The 18,853-nt window shown below is 53.2% G+C and overlaps 6 protein-coding genes across 6 annotated transcripts; 3 read left to right on the forward strand and 3 right to left on the reverse strand.

Moving 5' to 3' along the window:
* Window positions 1-479: 479 nt before the first annotated feature.
* Window positions 480-2,814, forward strand: CLAFUR5_00548 (uncharacterized protein; the record flags this gene model as incomplete). Its single annotated transcript, XM_047899696.1, has 3 exons — window positions 480-1,329; window positions 1,379-1,781; window positions 1,830-2,814. 3 exons carry the CDS (start codon window positions 480-482, stop codon window positions 2,812-2,814), a joined length of 2,238 nt encoding a protein of 745 aa, XP_047756834.1.
* Window positions 2,815-5,191: 2,377 nt separating this feature from the next.
* On the reverse strand, window positions 5,192-7,544 carry CLAFUR5_00549 (uncharacterized protein; the record flags this gene model as incomplete). Its single annotated transcript, XM_047899697.1, has 2 exons — window positions 5,192-7,435; window positions 7,500-7,544. The coding sequence occupies 2 exons, from the start codon at window positions 7,542-7,544 to the stop codon at window positions 5,192-5,194; spliced, it is 2,289 nt and encodes a 762-aa protein (XP_047756833.1).
* Window positions 7,545-9,290: 1,746 nt separating this feature from the next.
* Window positions 9,291-10,349, reverse strand: CLAFUR5_00550 (uncharacterized protein; the record flags this gene model as incomplete). The annotated part of the gene is made up of 1 exon (XM_047899698.1): window positions 9,291-10,349. One exon carries the CDS (start codon window positions 10,347-10,349, stop codon window positions 9,291-9,293), a length of 1,059 nt encoding a protein of 352 aa, XP_047755707.1.
* A 1,641-nt stretch (window positions 10,350-11,990) lies between these two features.
* Window positions 11,991-12,646, forward strand: CLAFUR5_00551 (uncharacterized protein; the record flags this gene model as incomplete). Its single annotated transcript, XM_047899699.1, has 2 exons — window positions 11,991-12,178; window positions 12,250-12,646. 2 exons carry the CDS (start codon window positions 11,991-11,993, stop codon window positions 12,644-12,646), a joined length of 585 nt encoding a protein of 194 aa, XP_047756237.1.
* Window positions 12,647-12,918: 272 nt separating this feature from the next.
* Window positions 12,919-14,553, forward strand: CLAFUR5_00552 (uncharacterized protein; the record flags this gene model as incomplete). The annotated part of the gene is made up of 2 exons (XM_047899700.1): window positions 12,919-14,184; window positions 14,248-14,553. The coding sequence occupies 2 exons, from the start codon at window positions 12,919-12,921 to the stop codon at window positions 14,551-14,553; spliced, it is 1,572 nt and encodes a 523-aa protein (XP_047755709.1).
* Window positions 14,554-15,043: 490 nt separating this feature from the next.
* CLAFUR5_00553 (Cryptochrome-2) lies at window positions 15,044-17,233 on the reverse strand (the record flags this gene model as incomplete). The annotated part of the gene is made up of 4 exons (XM_047899701.1): window positions 15,044-15,597; window positions 15,677-17,010; window positions 17,062-17,157; window positions 17,208-17,233. The coding sequence occupies 4 exons, from the start codon at window positions 17,231-17,233 to the stop codon at window positions 15,044-15,046; spliced, it is 2,010 nt and encodes a 669-aa protein (XP_047755710.1).
* Window positions 17,234-18,853: the final 1,620 nt, after the last annotated feature.

Genomic DNA, 18,853 nt, shown 5'->3' on the forward strand with positions numbered 1-18,853 from the left:
CGTCACCGAGTATAACGGTGTGCAGATCCGCCCTCACACCCGTGGATGCCCACTTCACAAAAACAGGCGAATTGTTCCTGGCCGAGATGAGAGAAGTTCCGCCCTTCGATCTACTCTGCAAGGCATTAGTAGAGCTCAAACCAAAAGACATCATCTTCATTGACTTGCTGTACACACTTCTGGTTCACGTCAGCACATCTAGGAACTTCTACAGTTTGTTTTCCCACTCCCTGCACAGTCGCATTGCATGAGCAGTCAGCCTCGACCGGTCAACCACTTTCGATGAGATCTGTATATCACTACCCAGTTTCAGTCAGAGGAATGCAAAGAAGTGCAACGTGGATCCCTTGCGTACTTGGCGCCGCCTCGATCTTTTCGAAGACGTAGCATTCGGAGCATAGTCAGCGCCGACAGGTCTGGAGGCGTATCCGCCATAATTGCAGAAGCATCTCTATTGTACAGGCGCTGTCCTGTCAGCCATGGCACCTTTGCAAACAAGCCCGTACGCCACGATAGCGGTGCCGCTGTATAGCACGACCAACACGCAGGCCGCCACACTCATTCGTGTAGACCCACCCATGAACAGCACGTCGCCAGATTCACAAGCTTCGACAAATCAGAGTAAGGACAGCGCATATGTGCCGACTTCCCAAGGCCAGCTTGCGAATAGGACGACCAACGCCACTCGAAAGAAGCAGTCGCGAGCATCGAGGCAATGCGAGACTCAAGGTGCTCCAACATCTAACACGACCTCTTTGCGATTCTTCGTGGTCGACAACCCAGATAAGCTCAAGGATAAGCATCAGATGCGAGAGAACCGCAAACATGTCATGAATGACTATCTGTCAAAGGAGAGACGAAAGCCGGGAAGCACTGATGTCCGTGCCACTGGAAGTGCCAACAGCAGCGGGAAACGCAAACGACCGCAGTCTCAATCGTCAGCACGGTCTGAGAACCCCAGCGCCCCTGGCGTTATTTTCAAAGCAGGAACAGTCTCAGACTCGTTGCAAAGCTCCGCCAGCCCTCCAGCGGCATCTCAGGTTCCAGTAATATCTAATGGTACTCAACATTCAGCGAATGCCGCAGAAGAAGTCAATCCGGCGTCCGAGTTGCCCCGGACGACACCACGTAGAGTCATTCGATTTGCAGATGATGAAACCCCTTTGGTGAGAGGCATTGCTGGAGGCTTCAACAATTCACGTTACTTGCGTACCTCAGCAGGAGATGTGCCCATGCCAGTAGCCCGTCTTGGAAGCTCGCTGAACCCTTTTAACACATGGCCGACACTTTCGGATCCATCCTTGGATGTAGAACAACTGAAGTGGAGCTGTAAGCATCACAATCTACGAAGCATGCTCGCGAGCTAACGATATACCAGGCAGTCGCAAATTTGGCAGTCGCGGCATCGTAGCACATTGGGTACCCAGCCTTCTCAAGGCAAAACATGCCTTCCTGAGCACCATCTGCATATCATCCTCACACGACGACGTCATGATGAGAGGCTTGCAGGCCCCCCACGAGAGACTACGCTACGGCTCGACAGATGGCATCAAAGTGCGTACAGAGGTCATATCGATGATTAACGATGCTCTCGCAGATCCGAAACAGCAAGCGGCAGACGCCACAATCGTAGCCGTGCTCCACCTCCTGAATAGCGAGGTCATGGGTGGTGATGATCAGACCATGTCGGTACATCAGCGAGGTCTCCATCAGATGATTCGCAGAAGAGGAGGACTGGAATATCTTGGTGTCGATGGAGAGCTGGCTGTATTATCAACAATGTAGGCACAGGTTTCTTGTGATGACATCGTCAGACTAACAAGCAGTAGGGTAATGTACCTCATATCCGCCCTACGAGAAACCGAGCCACATGCAGACTTCGTCACCTTCGCCGCACAAAAACGCGCAAAGCCTGGAACCGACTTACGTCAACTGCCAGAATCCCCAATCTACTGCAGAATGTCCGGCTACCATACCATAACCCGATCAATCCCTCCCGAGCATCCGACACATAAGCTGCTGGAGTCATTACGACTGCTGACCAATAGCTACGTACGTCGATCTGATGCCTCCTTCATAAGTCCATTGACTCCCATACACGTCAATGCATCCTGGGATCAGTCCACGAATAGCGTTCTTACTCATCGGGACGCGATCTTTGCCACAATACCGGCGGAGGATCGACCGGACGACTTTAAGAACGCGAGCGAGAGGTATCAGTTCGAGGCGGTGCGGTTGGTTGGGCTTGTTTATGCTTACGCGCTGGCGAACGAAGTACCTTTCTCCAAAGCAGCAGCAGAACTCGGCGGCTTCACCGCAGCATCCACCAGAAATCCCACCACGAACCCACCACCACGCTCCACCAGCCCCACACCAGAAAACATGAGCTGGCACCTCCTCATCAAATCCGCCCTAGTCTGCACAAACCTCAGCGACTGCTGGGGCCACTTGGCCGGCGTTCTCTTCTGGGCCGTGATCGTAGCAGGCGCATGCGCAAACCCTCAGGCAAACAAGCAGAACACGCAGAATCCCGAGGAAGATGAAGAAGGGCGAAAGTGGCTAGCTGCTATCGCTGTGAGATGTTCGATTGTCATGGGGTTTGAGCACGGGGGTCCGTTGCTGGAGACGTTGAAGAGGATGGTGGGGATTGAGAGGAGTCTTGGAAGGGTGGAGGGGGAAGGGGTGGTGGTGAACAGTGGTGGTGGTGGTGGTGGTTTGGAGTTGGGTGAGGGAGGAGTGATGGGACCTCGGGTGCCGGTGGTGCAGGGGACGTTTTCGGATTTTGCGGCGGATTTTATGAGTGGGTGTGTATGAATGGACGATTGACGACGATGGGACGATGATGTAGAGCTATGAGATGAGACGAAGTCAGTGATCGTAAATTGTTGAGCACGTGGGACACGCCAAGTAGGATGACACTTCACTTACAAATTCAGTATTCACATGCTTCGTATCCATGGCCCCGATCACGACAGGATCCGCAGCGGATCCTAGCATCACTCGCCAGACCCTTGGGACTGACTATACTGCAGTACACGTATCGCACAGTATACCGCAACCCCCGTATGTCATCACAAACGAATCGACATACACAGCTTTCTTCACGTGCGTCCGGGCAAGAGCATTGTATGGCCTGATCTACATACGTCGCCTGCTGTCTTCTATACGCGGGCGGTTTGTATTGCTCTCATGTGCATGAAAGGTGCTTCTCAAATCTGTGTGTAACGTTTGCATCGTCTCATACTGCTCGAATCGTATATGGCATTATCCGTAACGACATGGCCACATCTTGAGATTAACTGCATCTTGATGTGGCGCACTCCTGGGGCCTTCAAGCCTGCCGGCATTCGTAACCATGATGCCGACTACAGTCTGCCTTTCCATGATTCCAGGACAGAATATGAATGCATGAAATAGTCTGAGATTCTCCACAAGTAAGCCTTGACGTCCGTGCGACATCTCTTCGCATATCGAACCCTACCAGTCACATGCTTAGCGCTGCTCCTAGACCTGTTGTCTGGAGACAATGGACCATGAGTATGGCCACTAGGTATATAGACTCCCACAAATCCAGTGTCTCTCAACAATCGCCACAGGCTGAATGGCATTTCCACTCCTCGGTGGGTGGGTGGTTGGGCACGACCTGCGCCGCGACGACGAAAGGCGTTGTGATACAGGTCATACTCTGCCGGACCCTTCGGCCTGTGGTCGTTGTTCCATCTACTGTTCCTTTTCCGACGTAAACGTATCTTTTGCACATCGTCCGGCTATCTTCCTATCTGCTGCGGGCGGTGATGGAGGTATAGGTACTGGCTCACTGTCACCATCGCTGGACAATCACCACAGGTTGAACTGTTCCCCTTGCCACTGGTAGGTGAGTGGAAGATCTGACCGTCATTCCCATTCGATGACGGTTGTCATCGTTTGAGGCGCTGTGTGGTTGGGCCCAAGTCGTTCGACCTGTGATGGTTGTTCTCCTTTTGGCTCGTTGTTTTGTCTTGGTCGCTGACGCTTTGGCCAGCGAGCATGGCATCAATTCTTTGAGTACCGCCATCGCCATCCCATATCCTCGTCACATTGGTGGTGCGTGCGCTATCGAAGTTAGCTTTTCACATGATCACGCGGCAATGAGGTTTGTGACAATATAGATTTCTCAAATTGCAACACCTCTCGACAGTCGTCACAGGTTGAACGGCATCCCTTGTCCTACGTGGGCGAGTGGTAGGGCTGGTCGTCATTGCCACGCGATGATGATCGTCATCAGACTGCAAGTCGAGCGCCCTAAGTCGTTCGACCTGTGATGAGTGTTCCGCTTTTTGCCTCCGTAACGTCTTTGTTACTGACCAAATGTTTTGCAACTGTGAGTCAAAGGCCGGTGTGATAGCTGATCCGTGCGATAGCCATGGATGTCAAGGGAGATGTTCCTGGAACACGTCAGCAGCCAAAAGCATCCTGATTCGTTGGAAGTACTCACGTTCATTCCTTCTTGATACCTGTCGTGTCTCATCACGGACCAAGCGGCTCAGACTTCACGCCGCAGGGGCAGGCGGTAAATCTCGCGGGCCAATTTGCAGGCGTGTGGAAGCCGTCATATACTTGTGGTATGACCGGCGCGCGTGTTCGATCTGTGACGATTGTTCGTTTTGCTTTCTGCATATTCGCTAGGCTTAGCCATACCATCTCGATTAGCCATAGTTGGACAATGAGACGGGAGGTATCCTCGACTCCACCCGTTCCTGTGAGTGTATACATAGATACTCAAATTTAAACCTCCCGACAATCGCCACAGGTTGAATGGCACAAGGCTTCCCCTCTATGCGTGAGTGGTAGTGACTATTCCACCAGCCTCGGACGCAAGCTAGCATCAGCAGGTAGTTGAGGGAAGATGCCTAGCCATTCAACCTGTGGTGGTTGTTCTTTTTGCTATTTCATGTCCTTTTGCGTCAGTTTGTTCGAGCTGGCATTGTCTGATGGTGCGTGTTATTGCGATTCGTCGATATGCTGCCTCGAGCGAGTTGAAGAGAGACTTGATGTCAATATGCCATATCCATTCATGAGTGTCGTACATACCACTTCACTTCCCTCACCTCCACACCTAAAAATGCAATGGTGCATGCTACACGCTGTAACCTCCACAGATCCTAATCTGACAAACATATATCCCACCCAATGCAACACCACCATCCCCTCTTCACCGTAACTCAACCTCCACCCACCCCCTCTCCCCCCCACCCCCCTTCAACCTAAGACACTGATACGGCGTACTCATGGGATCAAAATACAGCCCTTCCACACTCCCATCACTCCTCCGCATGCTAACATAATAGAACCCACTAATCGTCAACCCATGGCCCCTATCCTGATCCCCCTGTCTCTCCGCCTCTGTACATGAGTCCTCTTTCCCATGGACGAAACATCGTTCCTTCCAGCGCATGAAAATGTATTCCTGGTGGATCGCGTCCATGCGGCCCTTCGATAGTAATAGACGGGCCATTTCTTCGGAGGAAGAGAGGGAGTTGAAGGGAGGGAGTTTCCGCCAGTTTGAGGCGGCTGTATGCGCGTTGGCGGAGGGGAAGGAGATTGTGTCGGAGAGGGTCGTGTAAGGCGTGGCGTTCTGCGGTGCGGTGGGGTGGGGACCGAAGCGTTGGGTGTCCTTAGCGCTTGGGGTGAGAAAGGAGTGGGTTGTGAGGTCGATAATGTGGCCTTCGAGGAAGGTCGTGATCGGGGCGTGTTTCTTGCCGGCCTTGGGCCGTTCGGCGGAGTTGAGAATTGAGACGCTGGCGGGGTGCTGTGGGACGTCGTACGCTTCCATTGTGCCCTGCAGGGTCATTTTCTCGGCATCTATGCTGTGGATCGTGACGCGCACTGGCCAGTGGTCGTGAGAGGGCTCGGGAGGTTTCGTGAAAAGGGCGCTCGCAGGATGCAGGGAAGGTGGTGTGAATTGGTGGGATAGCCACGGTCTTGTAGCGTCGAAAGGCTGTACTCGTGTCGAGCCGGGAGGGTGGTCAAATCCTGTCGATGTGATGCCCTGGTTGCGATAGTGCGGGTTGATTTGCTCGACTGCGTGGGAGGAAGAGCTGCTCGATGGTGATTGCAGGAGGCCGGCATTGCCACTTGTCGCATGCTGATGTCCTTCGAAAACGCTCCCTGGCTGTAACCAAGATGAAGCAGGAAGAGGCTCGAGTTCTTCAAGGTCCATCACGAAATCGTCGTGCTTATCCGCAAAGAACTCTTTCGTGGCCAGTCCATGATCCATAGCTGCAGAGAGCGCTTCCTCATACCGACAACACGACCGCAGCCGATTCAAATACTTCAGTGCATTCTCCAGAAACTGCGAGGAAGTATTGGGGGTAGACGACGTCGCAGGCACAGGCGGTGTCGATATCCTTGGAAGTCGAGGAGCCGCATTCTCAGCCATGTACCTTCGCTGCATGACTTCTGCCCTTTCCTGCAATGTCCTCGCTCTCAGCTCACCAGCAGCCGGGGGCAGAGGCCAGGAGTCTCTGTTTGCAGATGCTCCCCCTGATCGCTGTTGTTCACTGCTGCTAGCACGACTGCTTGCGCCTCCCGCTCCAGGACTCAGCCAAGCACTGCCTCTTGCTCTTTCTTCCTCCTCGCTCAGGCCACTACGTTCCCGCTCCATGACATATCTTAGCATCCTCTCCGTGGCGGAAGGCGAGCTTTCCTGTCGTGCGCGCTGCAGCACTGCCCGACTTCGCAGACTCACCCACTCGTTCTCCCGCCTCCTTCGTTCCCGCAGTCGGTCTCGCGTATCTGTCGCATCGGAGTGCTGGTTCGTGGCTGCAGCTGTAGTGTTTGTACTCCTATCTCTTTGTTGCGGTCCGTCCTGCTGCCTCTGGCGCAAGACACGAAGAATGTCGGGATGTGTTTCCGGCTGCGAGCGTCGCAACTCTGCCAGAATCTGCTGCAGCTCGTTATCGTCCGCCTGCCCTGTCTCTTCCTGCGAAGGCGCCCAGTCGTACAATCTCTGCCTGTTCGGGGACGGTGTCCTATTCCCATACGCCGAAGCTGAAGACCCCGATGGATCGTGAATGCGGTTCAGGCGAGCAAGCACGCGCTGCAGCCGTTCTCGCCTTGAAATGTCATCGCCAGTATCCTGCAGGACGGCAGCAGTCGCAGTGTCTATATGAGCGTCCAGTCGCCTGTGATGCTCCGTTTGATTGTCTTGCTGGCGTTCGGGTCGCGATAGGGAGTGTCTGCTGGAGGAGGCGCTGGTGCTCTCTGCGGCCTGGTCTAAGGATTCGAGCGAGTCGCGCAGGAAGCTGACATTCGCCTCGTCTGCTTCGTCGGCGGCCTGGCTACTAGTATGCAATGTCGCAGCCAGATCGGACACGGGCGAGGAGAGGTATGATAGCGGGGTGAGAGGTCGCTGGACGGAGGACTCCATGGCGCCGGATGCACTTCTCGGACTCGTCTGTGTCAAGCAATGTCAGGCGATATGCTCCATCAATGTCTTGAATGTCTCGGTGCCAGCTTACCGCATCAGAGGGAGAAGTGACTGTCGGCGTAGTGGCAGGTGGCATGGCTGATGGTGGTCCTGTCTCCTGTCTACCTCATCGTGTTCAATGTTGTCGTCGCAAGGTTAACAGTCCAACGTACAGGTAGTCAGCACGTGCATCTCCTTGGCCCGTCTCGTCATCGCGTTGACCGTTGACCGTTGTCCTCGCTCCAGCCTCATCCGAGCGTGACATGTGCAAATGCGAAACATACGAACTACATGCCATACACAGACATATTGTGGTCACCAAGGTACCGCTGTCGCGTGAGTCTAGACTTTACGAAGAGGCCGCTTTGCAACGATGCCGGCAACATCAACGGCACCACCCATCATGCTCATGTACAAGGCACTATACTCTCACGTATAGCTGAACATACCACAGCTAAGCACATGCACCATCACACCAAACATACCAAAGTTGAACACTCCTCAACAAGTGACAATTACTCCACTACGAAATATAGAGGCGGTTTATGTACCCTCACCACCCACAGTCCTTGCTGTGACATGGTGGTGTTATCCCTCCCAGATTCCACCAGTGAATCCAGTCAGGACATCCACTCATCCGCTGAACTCGCAGCCAGACTTCTCCCGCTGGGGGAGGATGGTAGGATGATCACTATCAAAGATTCTGACACACACATCCAAACAGCCACCAGAAATGAATCGGGGAGCCGACACCAGTGAAGGTCGCTCCCTCCTCTTTTCTCAACATAGTCCTTGAAACTCCAACCTTTCTGTTGTGGGAGCCACTCGAAGCAAGTCTACCTCCTCCCGACTCGCGTTCGGAAACAAGCTTCGGCGATGTGCCTAGGGGCATAGCATAGTGCTGTGATTCCATGCAGCGTCCCAGGCAGTGATCGCAGACTCTCAGACTCAGAAAGTGTACCGTCCAGGTTCCATATTGTGTGGTGGTGTGGAGTGTCATATTAGGTTCCAGAGCAACCAGGACTCTGTTCGTCGTTCAAAGCCATATCGCCGATGAGAGATCATTCCAGCTCAACGCAACCAGTGCAATCGAGAAAATCTCCATCGGAGTTCCCACTCCGAAGGTACCCTCATAACCACAGGTCGTATCCGCTGTCTGCCTACCCTCAGCCATCGACTTGGATGCATGAGGAAGCGAGACCGGAGTGTACGAACCCGAGCTTCCAGGCAGCCCTCCTCGCGGGAAACATGGCGTCCAAGAAGTGAAAGGATTGACCGTATCCAGTACGTCGTCGTGAAAGCATCCAGAATTTCCTCGCATGTACGCATAACCATAATCCAGATGTTCGTTTCCTCCCATAACAAATATCTTCCCCTTAGAGACCGCGAGGTCAAAAGTCCTGTCTTGATTGATGTGTGTGCGCATGCGCATCATTGCCTCCCGGAAACCACCGATCGCTTCGCTAAAAGACGGAACCACTGCAAATGCTCGCTTGCTAAATCCCAGATCCAGATCCGAACAATAGAGAGGAGAAAAAAAAAGGGAAACACGAGGTAGGAGGAACGCCGTCCATATGCCCACTTTTAGGTTGTGATGTTGGTAGAAAGGTCATGATGATCAACATCGGGGTATCGCATCGCATCGCATTGCATCGCGTAAAAGAGTCATCGTGGGTATCATCTCGGGAAGAAGCGAAAACCTGTGTGCACCAGGCTTGGAAACATCCAGCAAGAGGTTGAGGGTGAGTTGAGGGAGCCGGGAAGGGCCAGAGCCCGGCGGGGTAGAAGGGGTCGTTCAACGACAGAAGGGTGGGTCCATATCGGTATGTAATCAGAACCCTTATCATACCGTGGTGGCGTACTGCGGTGCGAAGTTGCTTTGACTCCAGCCGAAGTCGTTGAAGCCGCCCATGCTGTAGTCGCTTCCACAGTGTTGTGGCAGCGAGCTTGGCAGGGTCAGCGCTGGCATTGCGGGTACATACTGCGGTGAGCTGTAGTAATGCGATGGCGCTGAAGTGTACGGCGTGCTTAACGATGGCGTTGGCGAGGGGAGCTGAACAGCGCTGAGGTGCATATCCTGCCAGAAGCTGTTGGACTGGTTGTCGCTGCATGTCGTGGCCGTGGGAGACGGCGTTGAGGGCAGAACCTTCCAGGAGTCCACGGGCTGTGGGTGCGCAGGCGCCATTGTGTGTTGTTGAGGGCCCCACCAGTTTCCTGGTAGTGAGACGTTTGGCATGATTGGCGCTGGATGGATGACGTCCACGATCCGCGGTGGGGGTGGAAGCAGTGGCAGGAACATGTTCATGATTGAGCTTTTGACGTCTTCCGATCGACCCTCCAGCAACTCGCCAGCACCATCCTCCTCAATACCTTCGAGTGCGCGGACGCCAGTGCGGAACACGAACCTGTTCGTGGCCTGGACAAACTCCTCTTGCATCTTCTTGACTTGTGCTTCCTTCTCGGGCCAGCTCCAGGTACTCGCAGAGGCGTCTACCGAGTAGATGTCCTTGTGGTATTCGACTAACGATTCTATCGTTTCTGGAGTGAGCTTGAATGCAACCTCGTGCTGTGAGACCATGTCTACGTGCACAACATAGGCCTCCACGTGGATCAGCTGGTAGTTGAACAGTGCCTCGATCAGTGGATTTGAGTCTTTTCGTAGGTCTGAATCGGGTGCCTTTGGTAGCATGAGCGAGGCCAGCGTCCAGATCGCATTACTTCCACCAAGAGTCTCGGTAAGACATCTGTGGTGTTGGGGTATGCTGTTGAGTGGCCGCTTTATCCGGTTGATGCGCTTCAGTGTTTGTGTTAACCAAGGCTCTACCTTGGAATTGAGCACAATCTCTGGACCGGATCGAGGCGCGAAGGCCTGCGCCGAAGCCGGCAGTAGTTGTACCGGCATCGTAAGAAGTGGAGAGGTGTTTGTGTTCCCGACAATATGGATGATGTAAGCGATGCAATGTATGGACGGTTTCCGGGTGTGATGAGATGGACTAGAAAAGAAATAGTAGTAACGACGTAATATGTCTCAGAACGATCAACGACTGAATTAGAGCGCGCACCCTTATAGAGGACGATGGAGGTGAAGGTGAAGGGGGAGGAAGGGTCGGCGAATGAGGTGTCGTAGAGGATGAGTCGAAGAGTAGGCCTCTAGCGGGCTTGCGGGGGCTTATAACAAAGCTGAGAGCACTGCGCCACTTTGTCTGAGTGGTGAGCTGCATACAGAGCTACTGTATGCATGCATTAGTTTAAACTTCCAGCTTTGGGTATTTTCTGTATCGCGTTCATGCGCTGCTGATGCGTCCGCACACATGGCTGCTGCTTGCCGTGCGTCAAAAAATTGCGACACGGTACATTCGAGCCGCGCTGTGCGATTGCGATCTTCGAATGAGATGAGCTTCGATTTCTCTTCGTCGTAACGTTACGAAAGCGCTTCTGTCGGTTGTGTACTGAAAGGGTATTTGCTCCGGCTTGCTTTTCGTTCTCCCATGGGTGCTGGCATATTCTCACAGACGTCCCCGATCGCAATCGTGCACACGTGTGCTGATACATGCCATGAAACGCATCGAAGTCTATGCTCGATGCGCGACGTACAGGAACAAGGCACGAGCACGGTCTCATACATCTCGGCGGCCAGATCTTGGTGGCCAGTGGTTGTCGGCACGCTCCATGGCTTCGCGGGCCTTGTGGAAGACGGCCCTGAACGGCATGTCCACCGTCAAGCAGCTCGAGTGTTTCAGGGGCGGTAGCTTAGGCGGGTGCAGTTCCAGGCGTTGCGTATCGATGCTCTGCCAACTTTGAAAGAGGTGTGCCGTGTGCGACGAGGCGGTGGTGATGATGCTGTAGAACGGCTTGGTTGGATGTGGTCGATCGGTCAAGCCGAGGAGTCTCGGATGCGCCTGCGCCCTAAGCTTCAACAGGCATAGGCGTCATCTTTGCAGCCCCCAATCACCGTTGCAGGGCACGCAACGACCGGGATCAAGGAAGGATTTCCAACGCCTCAGTAGTAGAACAGCGTTCCTGACCCGGAGACTCACATAGAGTAGTACCAGCGCCTATTCCTATGGTCAGAATGTCGAATCTCAACAACATGTTCTGCAATGCAATAGCTTGATCGCCCGATGCGGCCAACATGTGACCTCGCTGGCGTCCCGCACCTGCAAGTCTGCAAGACCGATTTTTCGGCTTTACTGTACCTAGACTGAGGCGGTGCATGTCCACAGGTGTGGCGGTCGTCCACGTCGATCTTCGGTGCTCGCGACTTTGACATGGCTCATGGATGATGATGCGAATGGAACCCGCACTGCAATGCAGATGAGGCTCTGTGGACCCATCGTAGGCTTCTCCGAGCAGGACATCCCACGCATAGTGGCAGGCGACAAGCATAGCATGTGGTCTCTGTCGCGTGATAAAAGCCTGCATTGGAGGAGCTGAGACTTGACGAGCTCTGCATCATCGCGTCGTCCACAGCAAGAAAATACAGCGTTTCAAAAGCACAATATGCCTCTCTGAAACACTTTCTCCTCACGACTTCACTTCGTGCATGCTAGTCCACTGTGACTCACAGCAAGCTTCGTGTTCTTTCACATGCTCCAAGGGATGGCCAGCCAAATCCTACACGCTCTCACATAGGATCCAAAGCTGTTTCCTGATGTCTGCTGTGGCATCTCTTCGACACTGCTCGAGACTTGAGAAGCTCGGCTGCCACGAACGCCTTCGCTTGTCCTTAGCGTAAGTACTTCGACATGTATCATGTATGCGCCTCTGGCGTTCGAGACCAGCTGACTCCAGCAGGTCGGAAGTGGGTCCGGTCTTTTGGAAGAGCTGCTGTACCAGAAGACGAACGGCAAGATCAAGATACATGGTGTTGAGGTGCCTTCTTGTCGGTCTGTATATCTCCCTGAGGATCGTATGCTCAGAGTACCCAGCACTACATCTCTGCATCCCGACGCGATACTGGCAGACACGTTGTTGTTCTGCTACCCTCGTCAGTCTTCACTGATCAGAGAGTATGTCGATCAATTCGGCAGTGGGGCACTGGCTCAGATTGTGCTGGTTGTCAACCACAACGACTGGAAAGATATGGCCAAGATATTGCATGATTCTTTCTCGACAATAGAGATTGTTGAAAGCGCAGGTCTGCCCGAATATGAAGTGCTCGTCGTGGCATCAGTGCCTCGTGGCCGCCACAAAAGCTAAAATGCAGCCAACGCACGTTTAGACTATGGCGTTCTGGCTGGCTCATGGGCTGCTCTCGACCTATACCAGAGTGCACTTGCGCATCGGACGGGAGCGACTGCGCACACTTTGGTGCAGCCACATGAGGTGAGATGACATGCATCAGACGACCTGGCCAGGTAGGCTCAGGTCAAAAAGCAATGTGCAGTCCCTTCGTGCTTTCGAGCTAGTGCTCGTTCTCTTCTTCGAAGCAATTGCACGGAACAGGCAATGCTGCAAGCCGAAGCATATTCATGCACCGATACACCGACCTGACTGGACGTCGTGCAGACTGGAAAACATACAGCAGCCGACTCTGTGAACACTGCCATCGACTAGAAGAGCATTCCCGCTTGCAGCAGCATTCACTGCCGCTGGGGAAACAAAACAATCGCATTTCGTCGAACAGCTCGCTACTTGGCTCAATCAACACAACAATGATGGAAGCAAGATCACGAAGAATCCCTCGCAGTGTCCCTGTGCCTGCACGAAACCCCAGCCGCAAAGGATCCACTAAAAGGCCGACTCCAACCACTCCTACCGGGCTCACCGAGCAGCAAATACATATCTGGGAGCATGCAATCACCTTGTACTATGGCTTCGATTGGCAAGCTGCAGCGGATACGTTCGCAAGCTTAGCTCGAAGCATCACGTCGGACCTGGAGCAAGCACTGTGTCTGATCAATACCGCGCTCATATGTGCACGCCTTGGCGACTTCGCGCCAGCGCTGGCAATACTGGGTGAGTCGCAGCCGACGAAGGAGGTTCTGCCTCTCACTCTCTTCCTGATGGGCCATATGAACTTTGCACTCTGCGAGCTGGATCAGGCCGAGAGTGACTTTGACTCCGCGCTCCGGACGCTGGACAACCGACCACAAAGCTACAGGAGGTATAATGTCGACTTCGTGCTGCAGGAGCACCACATCAGGCGAAGCCTCGAAGTCTTGCACACGTACAGAAGGCTTGGCAGCTGCAATGATATGATGGACTCTCTACCTGCCGACTGCATCTTCGGAATGCCAGGCAGTGGCCCAGACTGCTCACCAGCGCGCTCCGTCATGTCGACAGGTAGCGACGAGTGTCCTGATCTCACAGACTTCAGCGATGTCTCAGCACCGGCGACACCTACAGTCGGAACTCCAACAGCAGAGCAGAACGATGTCGAAATGCTATGGCAAATCCCGATGGACGAGCCTGAAGAGCGACTACAACGTCTACTCGCCAATTCAAGCCTAGATGACAAATCATCACGCTTGGAGATGATATTGGACGTGCCTGACCCGATACGCATTCGCCTAACTCCACCGCGTTCGCCAACACCTATCAGAGCTGCTTCCAGCGCTGTACCGAACGTAGCAACATATCAACCCACAGGTCTCCCACCACGCGTTCCTCCTAAAAGTCGTCTAAGGATGGAGCCTCGAGACGCTAGAGTCGAAGATGGCACCACGAGATATCTGGCTGCTTACATCCGCGACCTTCCCGCTCAGGGCAATGCTCTCCAGCCCAAGGAAGCAAAGGTATGCACAGTACTTCTTCTAACGAATCTGGTCCACTCGAGTCCGAATTAATGCACCTTACAGGACGAACAAGGCTCAACCCGCCATATTGTGGACTTTATACGGGATCTTGACCGTGTCGAAAAGGATCAGCAACACACAGTGGTAGACTACCGCACCCGGCGATCTGAATCCTCGGACGGGTCCTCCAAGCCGGGCAGTTTAGGTTCTATTGATTTGTACACGGCAGATGGAGACCATGAGCGCTTAGCGACGACGTACAAGCCGGTCATCAAGAAACATCGCTATAGGAGTGGTCTGGGCTCAGTCCTGTCGCGAAAGCCGGCGAAGCAGAATGATCCAACGCCCTCCTCCTCCGATACTCTGTAAGTCGCATCACCTATCCTCACGAAGCGAAGCGAATCATGGTTTGATAATTGGGCGGCACGCAGATACAGACACAGCCTTCACCGCAACGCAGATACAAGTGGCAACGGTGACAGCCATAATTTCTCCGACTCGTGGCCCCTTCCATCCTGGCCACTGTCGAGCCCAGGGCTAGAGTCCACACCAAGATCCTCGTTGGTCTTCGGTGATTTCGATGGACCAGCACATTCGTCAGATGATTACATCGGGCACTCCTGGTCCCGGACTTCGAGCCTTAGGTCCAAGACTCCAAGTCTTCGGTCGACGGTTTTGCGGCCGTTGATTCCGTACAGGTCGTCTTCGAAGCGGCAACGGAAGCAGTATTGAGATGTTTCCCTTTTGTTTTGTTAGAATACCCTGAAGCAGGAGCAGGAGGCGGGATCATGTGTTTGTTACGGCGTTTTCTGTTATTTCTATGTATTTTCCAACCACTAGCAGAATTTTTCATTCATTCTCACTTCTTCGCACTCTTCTTCCCAAAATCAAGCGTGCTCTGACTATGCTCCCTCTTATGTCCCCTCGGACTCTTCTTCACACTCCCACTTCCCCCAGCCTCCCTCTTCGGCGTCTTCACCACCTCCTCTTCCTTCCCACCATCCTCTCCACCCCCATCACCATCACCATCCTCACCCTTCCCCAACCCCCCAGGCTCCCCTTTGCCCCCCTCCGTCGGCCCCTCCGCATCATCCTCAAACAACTCCTTCCACGTCCCATCCAGCATTTTCGGGCTATTCCCGTAGAGACCCACGTGGTAAGCATTCTTCATCCCCTGGAGGCAAATATCGCGTTGCGTGGAGAAGTCGAACATTGGTTTGGGGTAGAGGGCTAGGCCATCATGCTCTTTGTCGGTTCCGTCGCCGTCGATTCGCACGCCGGCGGCTTTTTGGTCGGATATGGGCGCTTTGTGGGGTTCGAAGATGTGTTTTGCTGGGTAGTCTTTCAGCTCTGGGCAATACTTCCTGATGTAGTCGCCGTTGGGGTCCCATTTTTTGCCGAATGCGATGGGGCCTGGAGAGGTATCGTTAGCAATCAGCTCATCTCTTCCTATCCGGCAGCTTTTGACGGGGACGAAGGTTGGAGAACTTACTATAACACCGATAAAACTGCGCATAAAACGCCGTGCAACTCAACCACTGCCAATTCCCAATATTGCAAGCCGCCTCATGATCAATCAACAACTCCTCAAACACCTCCGCGCCCCGCTCCCAACTAATATACGCCCCTCCCCTCGTCAGGAAACACGCTACAGAGTGTCTCGCAAGATGATGGATCCATCCCTCCTGCCTGAGCTGCCGCATTATCGCATCGATCCAAGGGAAACCAGTAGTTCCGTTACTCCAGCGCTTGAACTCGGTCTCTTTGACGGGGTCGTCGACTTCGTAGGAGCCGGTGATGAGCTTTGTGGTCAAGTCGATTTTGGAGGGTAGGTGCCAGGGTATGAAGCGGCAGTTGGGGTTGTTGTAGGTTTGGCCGAAGGCGTAGCCTAGAGCGGCTTGGGCGGCGAAGTACATGTCGCGGAAGAGGAGTTGGCCTGCTAGTGATTCGGGAGGTGTTGATATGGTTTTGTTGGCTTTTTTGCGTTTGTCGATGATGGATTGGACTTTGTGGTAGAACTGGATGGGAATGTCAGCGTTATTTTCTGGACTTGTGAGTACGGGACTTACGTAGCGACAGCTGAGAGCGCCGAAGTGGAGGTATGGACTGGTCAGGAACGTGGATTGTGGTTCAAAGGCTGCGGGTGAGGTTTTGGGTTTCTCGAAGGTGCCGCAGTAGTCTTCATCTTCGAGGATCTTGTGTAAACGCTCCAGAATCACAGTTTCGCCACCTTTGTGTGGGGATGTGGCTGCTGGCATTCCTAGTTCTTCTAGAGAGGGAGGTGCGAAGTCATCGTTAGGTCCAGCGATACCGGCACTGTACGAAGCTTCCTCCCCATCTCGATGCTTCTTGTTGATGTCGGGCTCTGACTTTGGCTGGGTCTGTTCGATGTTGAGCTTCATGTCGCCCGGAGGAGGTAGACTTGTAGGCGTATCAACGCTGGGCTCGATCTCTCCAAGCTTGGCTCCTGCTGCTTGTAGTTGGGCGATACTCATCGTTGGCTTGCCGCCATTGGCTTTCACAATCTCATCAGGGTTCCACAGCGTACGTCCAGTTTTGACGATGACTTCCACGCCAGCGTCCTCTGCCATTTTTGTGACTTGTTGATCTCGATCTTTGGCATATGCATCCGTGTCTTGTTCGAAGACCAAATGCGTGACCTTCCATTGTTTGAACAGCTTTGGTAGTAAAGTGACGGCAGGCTCACGCATTACAAACAATTTGCTCTTCTTGTTGAGCTTCGTGATGCTCTTCGATAGATCATTCTGACAATCGATCAAGAACTGGAATCGATTGACACCAACCCTCGCACGGTAGACATAGTGACTATACCGGGTCAGCATTGCTATGCGGCCTTGGATTGTGGAACATTTTTACCTGTCCCAGCACCATATTGGAAAGAATACTTCAGGCTTCAAATCCAGCGCAGCCTTCAATGCTGGACTGTCATGCAATCGTAGATCGGTACGAAACCTGTTGCATTCTGGTCAGCAAATCATCTTCACAGCACAATTGCAACGTACCAGTATATCACCCTTGGCTTCGACATACTAACATTCGTCTACGACTTCATGACGTTCAGAGCATTGACAGATCCATCGTGAAGTGAAGTGTCTGCCTTGCTGCCACAATTTGATGGGGCCCCAGAACAAAGCAGACCACGAAACAAAGTTCGGAAGCGAGTCTGTTCCTGTCAGTCATGACGCAAAGGCGTACGACAAAGCATTGGACTTCTTCCAGTTCTGCAGTCGTCCTTCGTCGTCTCTTCTCATGACGCTATCGGGCCATCGAAGACAACATCTCGAAGACAACATCTCGAAGACAGTGTCGATGATCTGGTGAACGAAGTCTTAGACGCACTCTTAACCCACAGCCGGCTTCGACTGATTTAACCCAGCTACATATATGGTCAAGAACAAGACAATTTCATTAGCACAACACGTGCTTCCGCGCTGCATTGGTGGTTTAGTGGTAAAATTAGCCGTTGCCATGTCATTCAGTCCTTCTGAATAGCATCGTCGGCTAGCCCCGGGTTCGATTCCGTAAGTTTCTCTTGTCCTCCTTGGTTGTGTTCATGCAGATGTTAACAAGGCACTAGCGGCCGATGCATTAAATATCGTACTTTTTGCTCCTCGTGCGTCTCTGTTACATGTAACTCTCGCACATGTCCTCTTTTTGCTGCGTGCTGACGGTGCACGCGGTGATCAGAGAGCGCACCCGCAGCATCGGCCCGACAGCGGCCCGTGCCATCCCTGCTTGTCCGCACTCGTTCACCTCCCCTACCTTTTGTCCGGAAAGAATTCATGTCTCCTAATCAACCTTGTTACCTCCTCGTTCAAAATCAAAGGTGAGGTTCTCCCGTAGGGAGGCTCGTCGTAAGTAATACAGTATCGGTAGCTTGGTAATGCGTTGATTTGCGTTGTGAATTAATCGGGAACACACAGTCATTGGCGTACTGCTGGACGTGATCGAGACGACTTGCAGAATCCAGCAGTGGCCATGACGGCGTGGACAAGCATGCAACATACATAGTGGCAGGAAGGAAGTCAGCCAGAGTTATCACGATCAGCAGGTAGACTTTGCCAGTGTTCGAGAAATTCTTGAACCATCATCACACAAAGACTGTTCTCGAGCTTTGACCCCACGAATTTCAGAGGAAGGTTGCATTCTTCATTGACAGCCATGTCTCGATACTTCCTGGCTACCATTGGGCTCATTAGCGAATTCAACGCGTTGTACTGGTTACACTCTGTAGTAACATCGCGGTACGTGTGTGGTGTTATTTTCTCATTGAGGTTTATTCAATTCGGCGATTCGGCAGTCGCAGTATTCAATATGGCTTAGGGACAGGCAATCGACATCGTATCGAATCTCATTCTTCCAGCCCAAGAACGCAAGCATCCAGATGAAGTCGTTGGGGCGGACGCACAGTACAGAAGAAGCACACTTCCCGAGTGCTCGCGTTCTCGCTTGATGACATCCTGGCAGGGCATCAGCCGAAGTGGCTCAGTCAGCCGCAGTGAGATCACTCGTGCTCGAGCAAGAAGTCATGCTTTCTCCCTGGTGAGCCTGCTTCGTGATGAAACCTTGAGGCGAAGCACCACAGTCAGCAGCTATCCTTCGGGAATGGCCATCTTCGGTGGTTGGTATTGGCATCGTCATCTGCTCG

Source organism: Fulvia fulva, chromosome 1 (genome assembly GCF_020509005.1).
Source record: "Fulvia fulva chromosome 1, complete sequence".
Taxonomy (NCBI): Eukaryota; Fungi; Ascomycota; class Dothideomycetes; order Mycosphaerellales; family Mycosphaerellaceae; genus Fulvia; species Fulvia fulva.